This window comes from Dermacentor albipictus, chromosome 1 (assembly GCF_038994185.2).
Source record: "Dermacentor albipictus isolate Rhodes 1998 colony chromosome 1, USDA_Dalb.pri_finalv2, whole genome shotgun sequence".
NCBI classification, from domain to species: domain Eukaryota; kingdom Metazoa; phylum Arthropoda; class Arachnida; order Ixodida; family Ixodidae; genus Dermacentor; species Dermacentor albipictus.
The window spans coordinates 206,388,553-206,402,097 of NC_091821.1; the positions used below are offsets into that span (position 1 = coordinate 206,388,553).

A 13,545-nucleotide genomic window follows, 5' to 3' on the forward strand; every position below is an offset into this window, starting at 1 on the left:
GCTAACAAAAAATGCACTCGTTCAATCTCCTGTAAACCACACAATGGCAATAATCAGTATGTCCACATCATGGACGCCAAAAAATCTATGAAAATTGATTTCTTTTCCGTATCCCACTGCAACAGTGCCTTTCATTAAGTACTGCAGGTTATTTGCATAAATAAATATCTTGTACCCAGTGTTGCCAAACATTTTTGAAGCTTTAAAATATCTTGAAACAAAAAGGTCGCTGTCTTTCCGTTATACATGGTTACAAAGTTGCTAAAATGATTGCTAAGACTATAGAGAACATTTTTAATGACAGAGGCATTTTGGAACACTGCAATGTAAGCTAACATAATGGAAATCGTCTACCAAGACATTTCACATTGGTCTAGGGTTTGTGCAGGTGAAGAGTAAACAGTAAATTTACCAGTAGTATGTAGACGGCTTTTACTTTACGAATATATTTAAAGGACAACAGATGATGAAAGTGTAATTCTGCGTTTACCTTCCGCTCGTATGGTTAAAAAAAGTGTATGATTCAAAAGAACACAAGTAACCAGATTTTTGTAGACCTATAAGGCACTTAGTCCGCATTATCGCTGATCTACATGAAAGCTCCATGAAGTATTCATTTGTTAAAAAGCTGTGAGAAACAGAAGCACTACTTTCATATTCGTGTGAACAAGCCCAGCTACTCTGATATGTATGCCTATTTATGTTCATCAATTGAAAGCATTTAGTGAAACTGCAGTACCCGCAGTGTATACACTCACTAAACCCGGTTTTGTAAAGAATAAAAAACAATAATTTTGTGAGCTCAATGTGAATTGGTTACCACTGTGCAGTGAGGCACCAGGACAATGAGAAACTACCAATATGAAGGCAATTGTTACTTCATCATGGTGACGGAGCCAGCATATAATAAAGCAAATTTCACCTGCTTATAGGCGATGGATACAACAAGGTAAACCATTTTCGGAGAAGGAAAGAAGGAATCAAAGCCTTACTGGTGTCATCTGTAACAATTAAAGAATGGCTAACAATGCAGTAAGCATTGGAGCTTTTGAATAAATAAAAGGGTTTCAGAAGGCAATTTTTGAAGCAACTATCCTAATGTTTAAGTTGCTAAAATGCCGTCAATTGTTTATCATGTCACTCAAAAAAAAAAAAATCTTTTTGCTAAACAGACAACAGTCACTAAATCTAGTGAAAAAAATCACTAAAATGGCAACACTGGTTCTCACAAAACATAAAATATATCTTTCAGTATTATGTGAAATTAAGCATCTCACATGGCGCAGTACATCCAAATTAGCAGAGACAATAAAGCATAAAGCATCCAAGCATGCTATAAGAAATTCTCACATGTCCCAATGTTCATTTCTATGTAGCACTATCCTGGCATACTATCACCATGGCAACAAACTACAACAATATAATATTTTTCATACCAGTTAGGGTATGTGACCACCTGTCAGAAACGCTTCTGATTTTGACCTTACAATTATACCATATATGTCTCCTAAAGGGTAGTTTAAGGCCCTTCAAGTCAGCTAAACAATTAAAAGATTAAAGATCTTATACCTTTATTGACAAAAAATTACCAAAATACACCTGTCAAGGCAACAGTCGCAACACTACTGGAGCACAGGAATTGTGAAGGATTTGGCACTAATGTAGTCAAACAAGCAAGCTGTGCAATGAATTAACACATTTACCATTAGACTAGTGCAAAGCATGTTATAACCAATGAACTAGAAAGGAATCATAATCTCAAATATTTGACATTTAAAGGGACATTAAAGGCAAATGCTAAGTCGATGTGGACTGTCTAAATACCCTTCCAGAAACCTTGCAATGCTTGTTTCATGCCAAGAAAAGACTAAGCTTGCGAGAAAATTGTACCTGAAAGGTCAGAATACCTTTATCACAATTCAAATCTTCCAACCGATGGAGTGGTGACGTTGCAAATGCCATCACCGCCCTTTGCTGTCGTCGGTGAGTAAAATGGCGCCCCGACAGACAGCAGCACCGAGCTAATACAGAGCGGTGGATTCCTTGCTGCAGCTGCTTTTTGGTCAAGTGGCATAGACCGTTCGGGCATCCCGCGACATAACATGGAAGTTACATTCTCCGCTACTTGCAGTTTGTGCAAGTTTCACGAGCCGGCAAAACCAGCACAGCACTATGCAATCAGGAAAGTACTGGAATGTGTAAGCGAGGGCGGTGCAGAGTCGAGTGAAAACGAAACCTTTCGACCGCCCGCATCGTTGTCAACGGTAATTTCAATGAGTTCTTTTTTTCTAAACATGAAGTGAAACTGCACAAGTAGCATTGTATTTCATCTTATAATACAATACAAGACTGCTTTTTGCAACGAGTAGTTGAGTACTAGTGACAGAATTTAACTGAGGAATGCTTTTGTCATCGGGCAAGTGCTTGAATGTCCCGGGGGAGCCTCCAATCATGTCCTGCATTTACTTCGATTTCTCGATTATTAAGGCCCTGTTCACGATAATATTGATGCCTAGAGATTCTTGAGCACCAATCTATCACTTTAGTTTGACTTAGTATTTCCCTTTAGTGTCCCTTTAAACAAAGGAATATAATGAAATTAACTATTTTTTATTGTTGAAATTCCTTGCATAGCCTAATGTGTAAGAAAAGAGCAAACAAAGTTTAAATGAAATATGTTTCTTCATATTCACGTTACTAGTGTTTGTGTAGCACAAAATCACCGAAAATTAGGCTTCGAGAAAAACAACACGAAGTTTTTCAGACACCATACAGACATATTTACCGGCTCTTCAGAAACTGTCTGTAAATTATGAGCGAAACAAGGCAAAAATGAGGAAAGTTAAACCTGAATAGGCTGGTAGATAATAGTAGAAATTCTGGTAGGAAAAAAAAATGGTAGAACTTTGTTCAGCAGAGTTTGGCGAAAAATAATGATTAGTGGGAAAAAAATGACAATGAAATGTCAATTCCAATTCTTGCAGGCAAATTGCCAGGCATCCAACATATGATTAGGATGCCACAAGTGTTACGAATGAAGACCTGGAATGAGCGAAAGAACTGCGCCAGGGCCATTCTAAAGAAAGCCTTAAAGCTCAGACGCCGCGTATATGCTCACTGGTACACACAAACTGGTTTCTACACACTTATGCTCCTGCTAGAGGTGATATGAGGGAGCGAAGGCACACAGGGGCGCAAGCAGCACAGACATATGTATCAATCAGATGCAGACACACACACTAGCATGCACCTAAAGCAACATAACTGACAGAGACATATTTAATAGCTTTACAACCTTCCAAAGCTGAACAGGGTCTGTCAGAGGTTGCGGCAGCCACATGAGCAGGTGCACACTTTGGCAGAGGTGTAAGCAAAGCAAAAGATTCTTACTTACTTTCGCGTCTACGCAGCCTCAGATATTTATAAGAGTTTCATGTTTGGCACTTAAGAATTATTCGATGATTTATCTGGCTTAATTTCCCTTTGGTATCCCTTTTGATCAGAATATTTTAAGGACAATATTACAATAGCTCACCTACAGGTCTGAAGTTGTATGAACAGCAATGACTTGGATTACCTCACCTTCAGTTCTTTAGTCACAACTTCTATCCTTCGTGATGTCATAAGAATCTTTTCATGCTTCAGTAGGCTTTTCTGTTAAAAAGATAAAACATGGTGACTTGACTGCACAAGAAACAACACTGGTTACCAATGTGATATAGCACACCCTGCACACCTTCTAAACATATCCCTTTTCCCATGTTGTAACCAACATCAATGGTGACTAAACTACTTTTATCTACCTTTATTTCTAAAGGGGACAAAATATGTAAAGCAACTCTTTATATGTCTAGCTGTTCAGAAGGCATATATTTTTACTCTCATGAAATAAGCCCAGCTGTTTATGAAAGATGGCATACCATGAATCATCCTAAACTTTCTTATAAGCAATTTTCAGAGCTTTTCACAAATGAGTGACAGCCATACCCCATATTATTCCTCTGAACATTAAACTTAAAATTGCAACAAATTCACACAGGAATCATTCAGATACGTTAGGTAAATCTCTCAAAAAGACAGTATTTAAAAGCCACGACACCAAAAATTCATTTATTTGTACATACTGCAGCCCAACTGGTCTATCGCAGGAGTGGGTTTGTACATTGCATATAACAAAACATTTTTCTGCACAAATCAACTTCCATAAGAATCATGATAACTTCAAAATAAAAGATACAATGAGTAATAATAAACACAGCATGAATCCAGTTAACTTAGACAAAAATTCCTCTAAAGGTAGTGACCTAGTTTCACCTGGTAGTAAGTTCCATTTTTCAAATGTACAAGGAAAGAGGCTATAGTTAAGTAGGTTAGTACACGGTTGAAATGGTGGAAGGTTAAGTTTGTGGCTATTCCCAGTAGGTTTCAATTTATCAGGAGACAGATAGTTGCGCTTTAATGAGTAGCGTGGAGCGTTAACGAGATTATGCAACAATTTAAGGCATTCCCGATCCCGCCGCTTGTGCAGAGTTTGTAGACCTAGTGCAACAAGGTGAGATGAGGGCGAGAAGTTCCAGTCATAACGGCGGTATATGAAACTGATTGCTTTCTTTTTAATTGATTTGAGGGTGTTAATGTCAGATACTTTATAAGGGTTCCAGATGCGGCAACCATATTAGAGAATGGGATGAGCGAAACCTGGTGAATGATAGTTTTTGATAAAATGCAAGCATCTGCCATCAAATGCCATCAATTCCAGAACTTAATTATGCACATAATTCATTACCCCAGGTTTATCACTGCAAATTGAAGCAGTAAATGAAGAGAGGAATTACAGCACCGAGGTACATACTTTCCAGAGGATAGAGTGTAGCCACTGATCACGCAAGTATCCATTGGCCGCCTGGAGCAGAAGGGAGCCCTCAGGAATGACCACACGGAGGCAAAACTTGTGACTAGGGTCCCATCGACATAGGGAATACACATCTTCCATAGAGCTGTAGCTAACTGGCTGTTCCATGAAGCCACTAGGCTGCAATAAATATAAGCAGCACAATCAGAAAGAGATACCAGACCAGACTTACTTATTACCACTGCAATAGCACTGCTGCTGTTAACAGCAGTTGGACAGAAGCAACAGTTTGTAAAAACTGTACTACCAATGCGAAGAATCTACCTTTGGTATTGATATTAGTTTCACAAAGCTGATATCAAAAAAAATTCTTTTAAGAGAATCCGTTAGTGGGATAGATGGTTAGACAAAGTAATACAAGATAGCTGTTAGCAAAAAGCCAACACAAAAGGAAGCTAAAGCAACAAAGATATAGAAGATCAGGCTGAAGTTTTACTATAACTTTGTTGGATTTACCAGCCATGTGTGAGGAAGGTGCTCTCCCCATTTAAATTCAGCTTACTCAAAAACTGCAAACAGAGGCATTCTTTGCTTTCTAGGATTGAAACCAGCATTCCACAAGTCATGCCCACATCACATGCATGACTGCTGCCACTATAGCTTAATTGGTAGAGCATTACACGCATCATAAGGAGGCTATGTGGGTTCAGCTTGCACTGGCAGCCAGTTGTCTTTGCTTCCACTATCATTTCCATTTTCCCTTAAGTTTTTTTTTTACTTTTCATTACCTAAAACAGACCACTGGAAATATGGGGTGCGCATGCTACACAGCAGAGATCAAATTCCATACAAGATCATGGTGTGCACAACTGCACATGCCAAAATAGTGCTTCAAAGGCTAAAGCATGACAAAAATAATATTTAAAATGCATCACATACATCTTGAACATGTATGGCTCTGCCTGCACTGTAAGTTTAAATAACATGTGCAAAGTGTTTTAGTAAAACCAGTTGGAATGTAGGTGACTGGGTGTTTTCTCACAATCTCATTATGTCGTCATGTTGCGGGTTCACTTCTTAAATTGTTTTTACCATGTTTTACGACAGGCATATTTTTCCAGCTGGCTGGATAAGCTCTTTCTAAGTTTGCTAGCCATGAAATGGTTGATATACTCATATCCGATGTTCCTATAGAGAGTTCTTGCATGGAGGCCAGATTCTGTAAACTTGACAAAACTCACTGAAGGATTGAAAATTATCAATCCAATCTGCCGCTGTACGATTTCTTGACTCTGAATATGCAAGAAATGCGGTGAAACTAAATTTTATATGGAAAGAATTGGTGCTAAAAGGTACAAGACTAACCATTTCATTTCATAATTATTTTTGGAACCAGTATCTTAAAACTGGTGCTCGGTTAGCTCGGTTAGTGGTTAGCTTAAGTTTTGTATATGTCATATACGTGCTAAATATGTTAATTAAAAGTCAATTATGGAAATGTTAAAGCATATATTGACAATGAGCCTTTCCCACACTTCTGTAAGTTACCCGTCTTTGCAAACCCTCAAAACGTCTCACATACACAGACATTTGTACTTGAAACCACGACGTGCTTGAAACCGAGCGCTCAGGGTCTGCGCTCAGGTCTGCTGCAGTTTTCACATTGCTACCAGTCATTGTTATAATTTTTTTTTCTCCAATTACTATTCAGAGAAATTTGGTGCTGTTGTAACTCTGCACAGGGCACCAGGTCCACAGGACATGGCAGCAAGTATTTTTCCATTTCGAGGGCCTCCCATAGGCAAGGCAGCACTCCCCCCTCCCCCCTCCTTTTACCGTGAGATTTCAGAACTCAAAAGTATAACATTAAATTATGGGATTTTACGTGCCAAAACCACTTTCTGATTATGGGGCATGCTGTAGTGGAGGAATCCGGAAATTTCGACCACCTGGTGTTCTTTAACGTGCACCTAAATCTAAGTACACAGGTGCTTTCACATTTCGCCCCCATCGAAATGCGGCCGCCATGGCCGGGATTTGATCCGCGACCTCGTGCTCAGCAAACTCAAAGTATAAGTCATTCTCCAATGCAAGATAGCATTCAGCTTTCACTTTTGAGAATAAATACTCAAGTGGGTCTATGGACAAGAGTTTTGGGGGGTCTCAGCTGCGTAGGGCAGCCAACTTAAAGGGTAATGCAAAAAACATAGCGTAGTAGGGACAAAGAACAAGTCGAAACAGGAGAAGCACTGACTTTCAACTAAAGTTTCATTGCGGATCCTGAGCATATACATACACCCATCTGAACCTGCAAAACGAAAGAACAGAGAGGAAGAAGGTAAACTGCCACATGCCATCCATGCCAAGAATTGAAACTCTTTCTTTGATAAAGCCACCGATGACTATCTGACGCACTCATCTCCTGCCCGTGCTATCTTGGTGGCTTCCACAATTTCCCTGGTCAAGCTGTTGCAGTGGTGATACACAAGAAGAGTCTGATTGAAAAAAGGATGGCAAGGTCGCTATGTATCACATTTTTTACAATGGGCAGCCAGTTGGCCATTTTTAGCAATGTTTCCGACTTCATTGTTGTGCTCTTGCAGATGTACATTCAAGCACCTCCTGGTCCGACCAATGTAGTTTCTTTTAGAAGAGAGTCAAATTGTGTAAACAATTTTCTTTTTTTTTTTTTCAGAGGACATAGGCATCTTTCTGCTTGATAGTGCAGTCTGGTTTGTGCCTTCTCGAAGGGCAGCTCAACTTGAAAAAGCTCAAAAGCTTCTTTGGCGCCATCAAAGTGTTATTCACAGCACCAACTGAGCTTTTGAGTGAGTGAGTGAAACTTTATTTGGTCCACAATAGACGCGAGCAAACTCGACGTCACCTGGCTAGGCCCACTCGGGGACCATCAGGTGAAACCTGACGGCCCTGTCAGGAGCCCTCTGGACTGTCAGGATTTGAATAAGCTTTTGAGTGAAAAAAAAAAGAAAAGAAAGATGCAGTGTTTACACAATTTGGTTCTCCTGTGGAAGACACTACATTGGTCAGACCGGCAGGTCATGGACGATGGACGATGTGCATCTGAAAGAGCACAACAATGAAGTCGGAAACATTGCTACAGACGGCCAACTGGCTGGCCATTGTAAAAAATCTATTCAATCAGACTGTTACCGTGTATCACCACTGCAAAAGCTTGACCAGGGAAATTGTGGAGGCCACCAAGATAGCACGGGCAGGAGATGAGTGCGTCAGATGGTCGTCAGTGGCGTTATCAAAGAAGGAGTTTGAATTCTTGGCATGGATGGCATGTGGCAGTTTACCTTCTTCCTCTCTGTTCTTTCCTTTTGCAGATTCAGATGGGTGTATATATATGCTCAGGATCCGCAATGAAAACTTAGTTGAAAGTCAGCGTTTGTCCTGTCTCAACTTGTCCTTTGTCCTTACTGCGCTACATTTTCTGAATTACGATAAATAACCAACATGCCCACACCTATTCCCTTTTTAATTTACAGGGATGTGAGAAAAGTCCAATATAGTGCAACTTCTAGTGCTGCTGTTTTAAACTCAGGCTGGCCATATTACCAGCTTAACCCACATCTCAATGAAGTAGAATACAAAAAAACTCACTATCAGCTTTCTTGTGTGGCATTATTCCCCGCATGCAACACACCTGAAACACTGCAGAGCTACATGTACAGTCAACCAATAAAGTTTACAGACCACGGGATCTCAGAAAAGATTCAATTTCCGAGCAGCCTCAAAACATAGGCTAGTATTTCCATTTACAGCTTCAACCAGTATATGTGAACAACATTGTGATGTTAGATTTTACTATTATTGCAGGCTGCTCGAAAATTGGACGTTTTCTCCTATCCCATGGTCCGTAAACTTTTTTATTTGATGGTACATCCACACATTTGTTTACCTAAATGCAAAGATAAGTTCTAGAACTGGTACAACGGAATATACAAAGGAAGAAACAAGCCTTGTTTCTTCCTTTGTATGTTGCGCTGTACCAGTACTAGAATGCAATACCAACTCGCCCAATCGTCAACCCTAGTGCAAAGATAAGCACATCATGATATTGCGCAACAGTGTCTTGTTTTCATGCACTAGCCAAGAGTTTAGGATACCTAGCCGCAAATGAATTACTATGCTTCTCACATATTTCACTTATTAATGATGAAATCGGGTCATGCATATTGTGACCACTTTTGCACAATGTTAGTTGCAGCAACTTTCTTGTGATATCGACACACAAAACCAGTTTCTGAACTTAATATTACAATGGCAACTTTCCAGTTATCAGTTGTGTTGTTGAAATCGGATAAAGCGGACAGTGTCTAAACCTGATTACTACTGAAAATTCTGAATAAAATTTCAAGTACTTTTATTATTTCATTTTCTTTTTAGACTGAAAAAAAAATGAGAACGAACTTCAGTCATCAAAAAAATTTACAATCAGCTCTCCATGGAATGAGCAAATGAACAGGAGGTCTGACATCAGGGGTTTCATTTACAACATACACAACACATTTTATGACATAGTGGGAGTTCTTGTATCTTTCTGTACATGGAGATATCACCACAAATATATTACAATGTTACTACTAGGGGTACACCGTTGCAGTGCCCCTGTCAGGCACTTAGCAGTATTTATGAGCTGCAGGCAACAGTGAGCCAGGAAATGCCTTTTCCCAATAAGTTCCTATTATTTTTCCTAGTTCCTAATATTTGGCATTTTTCCTTAAATGCCATATAATACAATGGAAACGTCTTATCTGATAGCTGCTAGAAGAAAAAAACTTTATGACATATGCGTACCATACATATGGTATATGACATGCAGAGCTCCCCCCAATATCTTTACAGACGCGCAATATTAAATTCAATTCAATGCACCAGAAAAAAATGCAGTGTTCATTCTTACGCCAATAGCCAAATTTATAGGCCAACCATTACAACTTGTCATGCTTCCTGAGGCTAATCAGCGCTCCGCTGCTAAGAGAGTATAAAATAGCAAAAAAAAGGTTGCACTGGTTTTAAGATGCATGACAAGCACGCACCCACACATTCGTTCTGTTATTCACAATTGTGAGTTAAGCCAACCACAAAACCTTTTACACAACGAAAAAAGAAAAACATTCGTACAAAACGTCACTGACTTTTTTTTTTTTTAATTTTCCCCCAAGTTTTGTACTGACATACAATGCCTGGGAACAAGAAAGCTCCATCATAAACACCTGCGAAGAGATGTTTTTGCACTTTATGAATGGCTGTAGTGCACTTTAAGAAACAATGACAGCGCTCAAGAACAAGCAAAAAATACGGACGAAGAAACACCGTAGATAATGTTTAGTTGTGTTTCATTCATTCCTTGGTTAGCGCATTATAAGCACACGGCATGCGTTTCGCGCGAGTATATCCGGATGCCTGGTTGGTGATAAGGCACCTTCCGCCTTTATAGAACGTTTCTACGTCAGCAAGCTCATTCGATATACGAGACGTTAAAGTGTGAGCGCAAAGGAAAAAAAAGAAAGAGGGGGGGGGGGGGGGGTATGTGAAACATAGGTTTCCGCAACAGTTGCAAAATACTGATTAAGGACTACACTCATAGAAGACTACGTCAACACACTTGACATGCGGATATTTATTTTCGGTAGTTGATCAAGGAAGAAGGATGAGCTCACACACAAAAAAATAGAAAAGAAACCAGTATGTTACATGTAACCAAGCGGGTCGAAACTCCAAGCACAAGCCAGATCGCGCAATGAGCAGAAAAATAGAGTGCTAAATGCAGACAACGACATACCGTCTTCGACGACATCTCCGATGTGCCGAGGACAACTCTGTGCGTCTCCCAACGCCGAAGAAACTTCGAACTAAGAATTTTGCTGATGACAGTGCGGCTGTGGTTGAGCCTACAGAGCTGCACATCGCCTTCATGCGTTAGTTTGAACTTGGGTCCCTGGGCGCAACAAGCAGCAGCAGCAGGCGGTGGCAACGCAGCGGGCGAACCCAGTGGCGAGCCCGGCCTCTCCGCGCTGGTTCCCGCAAGGGCTGAGCAGTCACTGCTGTCGCTCGATGTCGAGTCGACAGATGCCTGAGCTCCGCCCGTCGAGAACACATTGCGGACGAAGCCGGTATTAGCACTGGTGCCAGCTACCTCGTTGTAGCTCTGATCGTCCGATGACAGAAATCGTCGCGAAACAGAGTCCGGGACGCTACGGCTGTTGTTCGGCCGCTCCTCCATCGCTGTCGGAATGCGCAGCTTCACTTGCAAGGCAGCCAACTAAGCCAGTGCGAAGACCGCATGCAGCTTAAGCGGCGACATGGGCGTACTAGGAGACATTTCGCCCATGATGAAAAGACTCCCTACGCAAAACCGTAGGAGGTAGGAGCATTACTGAACTGCGAACCGCACAAACTCGACACTACTGTCTGCCCGAATCGACTGCTGCGACTTGCGACTCGTTAGAGCTCTACATCAGCTAGAGACACAAAATCAATCACGAATTGACATTTAAGACAGTTCAAGCTTAACCTTAAAATGACAGAACTATCCGCTATCGCGCTTCCTTCGCTTCCAGTAAAGAAACATGTTCTCAACGCCGCTGCAAGTTCACCCCCTCCGTCGCCATTGTATAACAGGAAGCGCCCTTGCTCGTCGCTGTAAAGCGAATGAGAAGGATATGACGTCCGTGCGTTGCCCTTAGTAACAGCCGTGATGCAGGCGAAACCGAAACACGCGGCTTAAGGCGAGTTGCACAACCAGAGAAAGCGCGCGTGCGAACTAACGCTAAGCTGGGGATTACTAAAAGATACACTTGATCAGCACTCGTGCATGTCGCAAGAGCCTTAAATGCTCTAGGCGGTCACGGCGACATACGTTTGATGCTGTGCAATTCAATCAATGCAATAATTTTCATTGTCGCATTCATTTTTTTTTAATTTTCTTACTATATCCTAAATGTTCGGTACCTTGTTTTCGGAAAAGTTTAATAGTATGTGACAAGCTAGCGGTGTCCCGCCGAAGGTTTGAAGTCTCATGGTGCATAATATTCAGCAACTAGCAGCAGCCGACCATTTTACCTTGAAATCTGTCCCTCAGTCCGTCATATTTTTATTGTAACTCAATCGCCTGAACTTATTGTAAAATATGCAAATGTTCCCTGATAACATTTCTTTGCCATATTTGTTTAATTATTATTATTTAGCAAACAAGCACACACGGGTACATATATCCAAATATCAATGTATACATTTAATTCCATTGACAGCGACTTGAAGCTACACCGTAAGAAACTACAATGGCTATATAAGTGAAAAAGTTAAAATAAGAGGGCGCAAAAAAAAAAAAGAAAGACGTGGACAAGCGTGAGTACCCTACTTGTATACATGCAGTTTTGCACTGGCACAAGAAGGCAGCACAAGTACGTACCACATAATTCCTTTCTTGTGTGTATTTTGTTTTTAAATCTTACATTTAGTCTTGTCTGTGTCTTTTTTCACCCACATTTAATTTCACTTGATACCATGAACTAATTATCCCAGCAACAAAAAGCAAATTCATAAAAACGAGTAATCCAGAACATTAAAGGCTTCTGATACATGGTTATCCCAAATTAGATTCACCTTAGACACATCTAAAATAGGCGACCTTTAAAGAAGCCTTTCCCTCTTTTGACTGCAATGCATAGATATGCCGCTTGATTGACAATGATGCAAACATGTTATTATGAAGACAGTATGCTGAGCTTCCTTTCATTTACCTTTTACAAGGAAAACCAAGCAGGCATTGTAAGTTCTCTGGATTTTACAATTTTTAACAGCTCCTATTCATCTCTATAGGACTATTGCCACATTCTTAATATCACTTTTCTTGGATTGCTGTTCATAAATTTTTTTCCTCCCAATTTACTTTCAGCTGTTTAATGAATACATCAATAAAGCAACAGCAAGAAAGAAATGTCAAGTGCCCTTGCCAAGCGCGTTAATCTGACATGGTCACTGAACCAATTTTGATAACACCACCATCATAGCCAAAGAAAACAATCCAATGACACCACTTTTGCTGGAATTTTTATTGATCCAAATGATGGTCTGACACTATCAACAGGACCGGTGGGAATCTACCTGTTATCTACTCTCGCTCACTAATTGATATCTTGGCATAAACTTGTATGGGCTCCAAAGTGTATGCTTTTTCACCTCCACTTCATTAGTGACTGGAACTTTTCAGATATTACACCTTTCCTCCAAAACATTCAAGCGATCCACAGTTACAACAATGTGTTTTTATTTACCAAATGCAATCAATAGAAGGATATATGGAGAATGTAAACTATAGTAAACATACTGGACACTATATATATACCTATGGGCACTACTGGTTTAAGTATATTACATTGGTGCCAAAAGTGTCCATGAATATTTGCAGGCACAAAGTTCATCATAGTTATACTTTCATCAAATCATTTGTTTTTATGTATAAATAAACTCTTCTTACATGTTCCCACACACAAAGCCACTGTTGCCTCCTTAAAGGTCATTTTATATCACACCATTCCAACTCAATTTGAGACAAACAAGAGACTGTGCATAATTTATTCTAAGAATGCTTGCTACATTACAAAGACATCCAACCGAGTGCTGGATCAATTTTCTTGACAAGTAGTACTGCATATTTCAGC

The 13,545-nt window shown here is 40.2% G+C and overlaps 1 protein-coding gene across 1 annotated transcript in view; it reads right to left on the reverse strand.

Moving 5' to 3' along the window:
* The window catches only part of LOC135896739 (C-Maf-inducing protein-like), a 60,919-nt gene extending 49,398 nt beyond the window's left edge, over positions 1-11,521 (reverse strand). The window contains exons 1-3 of the mRNA XM_065425237.1: positions 10,665-11,521; positions 4,853-5,032; positions 3,583-3,654 (exon numbers count right to left, since the gene is read on the reverse strand). Coding sequence (XP_065281309.1) covers positions 3,583-3,654; positions 4,853-5,032; positions 10,665-11,105 — 693 coding nt within the window. The 5' untranslated portion in view covers positions 11,106-11,521. The remainder of the gene's footprint in view (positions 1-3,582; positions 3,655-4,852; positions 5,033-10,664) is intronic.
* Between the last annotated feature and the right edge of the window lie 2,024 nt (positions 11,522-13,545).